The following is a 7,667-nucleotide window of genomic DNA, read 5'->3' on the forward strand; positions in this document are numbered from 1 at the left end:
CCGCATCTCTGGGCATCCCCGGGGGAGGGGGACAGCAGCGGGGGACAGACTGAGAGAGCCGGGGGGTTGAAAGTAGGGGGGACACAGACCGAGCGGCAAAGCCCCTGGGGGGCGGGGAGGACGGGCTCCATGCAGGGCTCTGCCCCGCGGCTGGCTCTCCGCCGGGGCACGTAGAAAAGGGGACGCAGGCGGGGACGGGGGGGCCATGCCGGGGGCTATGTACAAGGGTGCGTGGGGGGCCTTCAGCCGGTCTGCTCGTCGGGAGACTTGGTGGCAGCGGCGGCGGTGGTGGCGGTGTCATCGGTAGCAGCCCCGTCCCCGGTACACGTGGTGGCGGGAGGCGTGCCGGGTGCCGGGGGCTGCGCGTCCGCGGGCGGAGAGCTGGGGGCCGCGGGGGCCGCAGTGTCCGTGGCGGCCGTGGTGGCGGTGGCGGTGGCAGTGGTGGCAGCAGTGGTGGCCGGGGCTGAGGCCGGGGCCGTAGCCGTGGCTGTAGCCGTGGCCGTGGCCTTGGCCGGGGCTGTGGCCGTGGCCGTAGCCGTGGCCGTCTCCGTCTGTTCGGGCGCTCGCAGGCGTTTCATGAGCGTGGTCACTCGCACAGCTTTCTGCGGGATGGGCAGAGGAGGGTGGCCATGAGGTACGGGTGCTCCCCTGCCCCCGGGCATCTCACCAGGGCATCAAGTCCCTCACTGGGAATGCCTCCTGGAGGCTGGTGGGGTCGCAGATGCCCCCCGAGGTAGGCTCAGCTAAGAGGGAAACTGAGAGCTAAGAGGGAAACTGAGGCACGGGACACCTTCACCCACCTTCCATTTGGCCCGGGCAAAGTTCTTCTCAATCTGGGCGCAGACGCCATCCTTGATGTTCTTGTCAGAGGCGGCATTGCCAGAGATCCTGGGGAGGTGGGGAGGGGTGAGCAGCCCCCCCCCCAGTCTCCCCCGCCCCCCGCCCACCTCTCTACCCCTCACCACTCGTGGGAGATGGCCTCCTCTGCCGTGATCCGCTGGTCCTGTTCCACCTCCATCAGGCGAGTCACCAGCTCCTTAGCTGGGGACATGGAGGGGGAAGTCAGCGCTAGGTGGGGACAACATAGGACCGCATGGGTGTCCCCCCCCCGGTGTGTGGCTCACCCGCCTGTGAGATATCATCCCAGTACGGAGGGTCGAACTCGTAGTCACCGGCCAGGATTTTGCGGAAGAGATTTTTGTCATGGTTCTCGTAGTCTTCTTCATCCGCCTCCTCATAGAAGGGGGGGTTTCCTGAGAGGCTGGGGGATGGGGATAGGGGCTCAGCCTGGCTCCCAGCCCCCTGTAGATGCCCATGCCCTCTCCCCTCACTCACAGGATGTACATGATGACTCCGATGGCCCAGCAGTCCACTGGCCGCCCGTACCGCTGCCGTCCCACCACCTCTGGAGCTGTGAGGGGCAGGAGAGCCACCCTGTCCCAGTGTCCCCAACCTCTCACCCACACAGTGATGGGGAGAGGAAGGGACCCACCGGGACCACCCAACATGAGCCACAGGATGATGAGGAATGGGAAGAACCCACTGGGAGCATCCAGGATAAGCCACAGGGTGATGGGGAGCAGGAGGGACATGCCAGGACTACCTTATGACCATCAGGAGAGACCTGATGGGAACCCTCAGGACCCGTCCCTAGGGTGGCAGGGACCTGTTGGGACCCTGGCAGCAACACCCACCTCCCACACTCACCCGCCCAGCTGTCACCCACCCAGGTACTCGGGTGTGCCACAGGGCTCCTTGATGAGCCCGTTCTCCAGCTTGGCCAAGTGGAAGTCGCTGATGACGATCTTGGAGTTCTTCAGGCGGTTATAGTACACCAGGTTCTCCAGCTGCCAGCACAAAGAATGTGAGAGCTTGGGGGGTGGGAGGCACACCAGCACCCATGAGTGCTCCCACCTCCCCATCACCCACCTTGAGGTTCCTGTGGACAATCTTGAGCGAGTGCAGGTAGGCAACAGCCTCCAGCACCTGCCGGATGACGTTGCTGGTGTCCTTCTCTGAGTAGTAACCCTGGTCCAGGATCCAGTCGAAGACTTCCCGGCCAGTGGCCCTGCCAACAGCAGCTCTGCCAAGACCAACCCCCCCCCCACAGGACACCTCCAGTCAGACCCCCCCCATGCTCCCCAAACTTACAGCTCCAGAAAGATGAAATACTCCTTGCGGGTGATATAGACATCCACCAACTGGAGGATATTAGGGTGCTTCACCCTATGGAGAGATGGGATTTGAACAGGGGATCTTCACTTTGCCTGGCAGCATGTCCTTTCCCCCGCCCCAAGCCCTGGCACCCACATTTTGAGGATGATGATCTCATTTTTGGCTGCCTTCCGCACTTTCCGCCCATCCCGCTTCAGAAACTTCTTGCAGGTGTACAGCTTCCCTGTCGTCTTCTCCTTGGCCCGGAAGATTTCACAGAACTCCTCCCTGGAAGGGTGCCCACAGCCATCACCCCCCGCCCCCCGGGGGGACTGCCAACCTCAGGGTGCTTAGGTGGTCCCCGAGCCCACCAGCATTCTCCCATCCCAGTGGTGAGGAGAGATGCTGTGGGGGTGGAAGGAAGCTGCAGCTGAAAAACCTCTCTGGAGCAGAGGTGAGGGGGCAAAGGGCAAGGAGAAGGAATTGATACAGAATAAGCAAATTAATAGAGAAAGGGGAACATTTGCTTAGTAAAAAGCCCCCTGCCTGTGGGAGCTGGTGTGGGCCTCACTGTGAAGCTGCCTGAGCCGGGACAGGACAGCAACACGCTCCATGGATGTGAGCGCTGCAGTCAGGAAGAAAGAAGGGGAGAGGCATCGGTTGCCTGGGGATGCTGCAATGCTCCTGATCTATTATTCATGGTGCTCCAGCCCATCGGCCAGACAGGAGCCGTAGGGGAGCTCACAGGGGGGCACTTGGCACCGCTCTGGCAAAGCCTTTGGCTTTCCAACCCAGTCTCCCCGGCAGTGCTGAAATCCTGGTGACAGCTGCCTCGGGTGCTGAGGAACTGAGACCTGTGGGCTTTGGGACAGGCTGCTCAGAGGATGGAACAGAGCTCTGAGAGCCCCCCCAAAAGGTACAAGTGTCACCCTGACAGGTGTGACCCACGTTCAAGCCATCCCAGTGTTTCGGAGGATGATGGAAAAATTTCTGGCAGGTGTTTTGGGATCCAACTGCTCCCACTGGGTCTGAGGGCTGCGTTTTGTGGAGCATTTCTTCCAGCACGGCAAGAAAAGTTGGGGGGAAGCAGCAATGCTCTGCTCCCCTCCTCCTGATTACATCTGCCATTTCGTTTGCCAGAGCGGAGCCTTCCTGCTTCCCGGAGCACTCAGCAGAGCTGGGATCGTGCAGAATTTCTGCAGTTCCCGCAGACCTTGGCTGGGGGGGGGCAGAAGGACAGGAGAGGGGGCAGGGGGGATTCAGGAAGCTGCCCATCTACAGCCAAAACTTTGCTGCCCTCCTCGTAGCCAGTGGTGAATCCCACCCATGAGCCCACCAGCCATTGGGACTAAGGGGGGGATGGTAACCCCAAAATAGACCCTGCCTGTCTCAGCTGTGGGCCAGCATTCTGAAAGTCCCCGTGGACAGTGCCATTCCACTCCTCAGCCCAGGGTACCCATCGGTTGGGGTCCCCGGGGCACCCCCGGGACCGAGGAGGGACCAACTCACGTTTTGATGACCTGGCCCAGGTCATATCTGTCGGTCACCTCGGACGGCTGGTTATAATCTTTCTTGTCTCCCAGCGTCACGCAGCCAAACGGCATCGCAGGGCCCGGTGCTGGCAGGGCAGGGAGAGGCGGTGAGCGCCCCGGCACTGCCGGCCCCCCTGGGGCCACACAAGCCCCCCCCGGCCCCAGCCACACTAATTAATGTAAAACCTGATGAAGGACAGTCGCTACTCATGCTCCCCAGCTGCTGCAAGCCACCACACGCCCAGCCCCACGGACGTGCCTGCATCCCCGTGGTGTCCAGCTGCTGTGCCCAGGCTCAGGCCACCAGCTCCTTTGGCCCTCGTTTACAGATCATTAATGATTTATTAAGTAGCCACAGCTAGTGCAGAGCCTGGAGCACCCTCAAAAAAACCAGAGCTGAACAGACCCTTTTCCCTTCCTCAACCCAGTTTTGCCCTGCAGTGATATTTCTGCAGCCAGGGTTCCCCCAGCAGAGCATTGTCATGCACCATCACAAGTGCAGCAAGTTACTCCAGCCTCAGCTCCCTGACTCTTACCATCCCCAGGCAGGTGGGCACCACGGTTCAGCAGTGCCAGCCCTCCTGCCCCCAGCAGCTGGCAGGACACCAGCCCCAGCACACAGGTTCTGGCACACAGGTTTCCCAGCACACAGCAGCTTGGCTGATGGGTTAGGGAGCCCATTTTGCCCCTTGCTTTCCTGATGGGAACCCTTCAAAACCAGACCCTGCGCAGAAGCTGCCCAACCAAAAATCAGTCCCATAGAGTGTGTTTTGTTCTGCTTTTTTTTTTTTCTTCTTTCCCGTCCTGTTAATGAGAGGAAGTTTCAATTGATGTTATTTTCTGATGGCTCAGAAGGAGAAAGGGCTCCCCAGGCCCTCCCAGACCTCTTGGATGGGCCTGAGCGGGACCCTGTGACGGGATGCTGGCTCGATGCTGGAGTTCTCCCATTGCTCCCAAAACACCGTGTCGTCCCGTACTGGCTTCACCGTGCCGTGCTAGCAGCGCCCGGGGCTCGGTGACAAGGGCTGCGGGCAGGATGGGAGCGCGGGATGCGGGAGCCGGTATGGCGGGTACCCAAGCGCCGAGCCTGTTGCTATGGCAATGGGAGCTGGAGATGCGGAAAGCGGCACATCCTTCTGAGGGGGCAGGGACGGGCAGCACCCGGCAGCACCCGACCCACCTGCTGGTGCTTGGCCCCGAGGGGAAGATGGTCCGGGCCGCAGAACCCAGGGAACGCACCTAAGCGCTGCCTTGGGTGATTGACCCCAAATCGGGGTGGGACGCTGGTGCAGCGGGCAGGGGAACGGGGAGAACGCTTCTTCCCGCCTCCGTCCCTCGGGGCTGACCTGCCTTCGTGCCTGCCCGAGCAATGGATGGTTGCTCTCCCAGCTCGCGTGACACCCGGGCACGCTCCTGCCAGGCAAGAGCCCCCGTCCTGGTCCTGCTTAGGGTGCACCGGCTCCCGAAAGAGAAGAGCGCCCACAGGACACCTTTCCCCTTGTCGCAGACCGGGTGAGGCTTTCCAGCCCACGCTCGGCTCATCCCTACAGCCTTCCAGCAAACGGCCCCTGCCTTCCACCTCCGTGTCCCAGCGATGCCGTCTCTGCCGAGACACCCTGCCCACCCCTGGGGACAAGTTCTGCCGTGGCGGCCGGTTCGTGGCAGGACCAGGGCTGGCCTGTGGGCAGGCGGGAAGGCTGCCAGCACCGGCAGCGTGATGCCAGGATTAGCTGGAAAAGAGACCCGGGTGGGATGATGTATCGGGATTTTATTGCTGTCTCTGCAAGCGCTCAGCTAATCTGCGCTCATAAAATTAGTTCCCGTTGATTTAGCCGGGACCCATCCTGCCGGGGCTGAGCACCAGGCACTTTCCTCTGCCTCGGGCTGGCTCGGAGGGGTTCAGAGCACCCGGGGTACCCCGCAAAGGAGACTGGCACCCAGCCCCACCTCGGGGCCAGCACCTGCGCCCCACGGGTGAGAGCCCCCCAGCCGTGGCAGAGCCCTCAGTCAAGGGGTGGGTGAAGGGGTTAGTGCTCTCTCGTTAGGATGCTGAGAGGGTGAAGCAGGGTGCTGTGCTGACACCCGCACGCAGCCAGTTCCCCCCCCTCCCAAAGCGTCTAATTTGGGAGCTGAAGCAACAGCGGGTGTAAGACAATAGCGGAGAAGTGGGTGGCCGGGTGCGGACGGGATGACGCAGCCTCGCAGCCCTCCACAGTGGGACCCCCCCCAGCCCCTCGAGTCCCAGCTCTGCCCCATGGCTTGGGTTGACAACGTCCTGCATCCCGCCTCTCGTCCCACTTCCACCTGCAGCCACCCTGGACGTGTCCATGGGGGGGAACATAATGCTATCCCGCCCCCCCCCCCCCCCCCCTGCCCTCCTCCCCCCATTCCGGGGGAAGAATGTGAGGGGAGAGGCAGAAAACGCAGCCGGGCCGAGCCGGACTGCAATACTGCTAGTGCGGGAAACGGGGGGGCCGGGAGGAGGGGGGAAAGCGCCAGCCCCGCGCTGCCTGCAGTAGCGACCCGGGCTAGGGGACCCCTCCGCCCCACGGATCCTGGCCACAGCCCACCGGCCGCCAGCCCCGGGGGAGCCGCGCACCGCAGGGGAGGGCTCGGTCGTGGCGGGCTGGGATCGATGCGGCAGCGGGAAGGGAGCGGGCTGCGGGAGAGTGGGGCAGGAGTAGAGCGGCGGGCGGGGAGGGCGCGGGGCGGCAGCAACCCCCCACGGGGCTGTCCGACGCGGGGGCGGCACGGGGGGCAGCCGGGCTCTTGATGTGCCAGCAGCGCCCGTCGGGGCTCGGGGTGTGCGGGATGCGGCGGCGGGGCGGGCAGCCGTCGGGGCGCACAGGCAACCCGGCACTGACCGGCACGGCCCCGCAGGGGTGTCCCGGGCCACTGGGGCGAGGGAGGAGGCGGAGAGAGGGGAGCATTCCCGGGCCAAAAAGTGCCAAACCTCATCAACGACCCCATCCCGACTCCCCTCGCCCACGGCACGGCATGGACCGGCTCTGCTCGGCTCGGGGTTGTCCCGGCGCGGCGCCGTGCTCACCTGCTCGCCTTTCCGACCGCAAAGTGGGGCCGCGGCCCGGGGCCGCCGTTCGCGGGGGCCGCACGCCCCTCCCTTCCTCCTTCCCTCCGCCGAGCCGAGCCGAGCCGAGCTGAGCGGAGCCGAGCCCAGCCGAGCCGTCGATCCGTCGCGGCGCGGCCCCGCGCGCCCGGCGCGGCAAGTTGGGGGGGGGCGGGACGGCATGGCCCCGCCTCCCCCCCCTCGGGGCGCCCCGCCCCGCCCCTGACGTCACTGCAAAACTTCGCGCCCTGCCCGTTTGTTCAAGGAGAGGGACCCGTGGGGACCCCCCTGGCCTGACCATCGGACGGGGCGGCCGTGTCCCCCATGGGCAAAGCTGCTGACACCGGGCTGGGGCACTGCAGACCCTGCGCATCGTCCATGTGGTGGCAGCTCGGGGCGACTTTTCTCTGTCCAGGTGAGCCGGAGGTGCTGCCGGCGTCCCCTAAGCCCCCGCCTCAGAGATGGCTGCCCAAAGGGTGCTGTGCCCCGCAGGATGTATCCGACCGAGCGCTGAGAGTCGGAGCAGCCTGAGTGTAACAGCAGATGGTGGAAAGTGAGGCAAGATATAGAGCACCAAGGTCATCTGAGGTCCCCTGGGCTGTGCCATGACCACTGGTTCTGGATAGGATAGGACAGGAAGGAATGGGATGGGGTGGGATAAGTGGGATGAGATAGAATGGAATGGATGAGATCAGTAGGGTGGGATGGCAGGAGGTTATTAGCGGTGTTGAGTGTGGGCTCAGTGTCAAAAGTATCTGTCCCCCAAGGATATGAAAAGGTGTATAGGCACATGGTCCTGCTTCTGCGCCGTGATCCTGTGGGAACCAGGCAACTTTCCTCATCCTCCTTCCCCAGCTCCCCAAAACCACCCAGCCCCCACGGCGCTAAGCCCACTTGGAGTTGTGCCTGTGGTC

General features: G+C 63.7%; 1 protein-coding gene across 1 annotated transcript; it reads right to left on the reverse strand.

Annotated features, from left to right (window-relative positions):
* Positions 1 to 69: 69 nt before the first annotated feature.
* On the reverse strand, positions 70 to 6,789 carry CAMKV (CaM kinase like vesicle associated). Its single transcript, XM_030458475.1, has 11 exons — positions 6,736 to 6,789; positions 3,664 to 3,772; positions 2,311 to 2,442; positions 2,152 to 2,226; positions 1,930 to 2,068; positions 1,727 to 1,847; positions 1,336 to 1,411; positions 1,125 to 1,261; positions 963 to 1,041; positions 801 to 888; positions 70 to 602 (listed from the first exon to the last, which is right to left on the reverse strand). Exons 2-11 carry the CDS (start codon positions 3,756 to 3,758, stop codon positions 243 to 245), a joined length of 1,302 nt encoding a protein of 433 aa, XP_030314335.1. The 5' UTR covers positions 3,759 to 3,772; positions 6,736 to 6,789; the 3' UTR covers positions 70 to 242.
* Between the last annotated feature and the right edge of the window lie 878 nt (positions 6,790 to 7,667).

The sequence above is a fragment of the Calypte anna genome, chromosome 12, assembly GCF_003957555.1.
Source record: "Calypte anna isolate BGI_N300 chromosome 12, bCalAnn1_v1.p, whole genome shotgun sequence".
Taxonomy (NCBI): domain Eukaryota; kingdom Metazoa; phylum Chordata; class Aves; order Apodiformes; family Trochilidae; genus Calypte; species Calypte anna.

What these genes read in the sequence shown, in the direction of transcription:
- CAMKV (XM_030458475.1), bottom strand. Translation starts at nt 3,758, where the DNA reads ATGCCGTTTGGCTGCGTGACGCTGGGAGACAAGAAAGATTATAACCAG. An exon ending in TATTTCATCTTTCTGGAGCT is followed by an intron (nt 2,069 to 2,151) that starts GTAAGTTTGGGG and finishes TGCTGTTGGCAG; the next exon opens with GGCCACTGGCCGGGAAGTCT. An exon ending in TTGTCCACAGGAACCTCAAG is followed by an intron (nt 1,848 to 1,929) that starts GTGGGTGATGGG and finishes TTGTGCTGGCAG; the next exon opens with CTGGAGAACCTGGTGTACTA.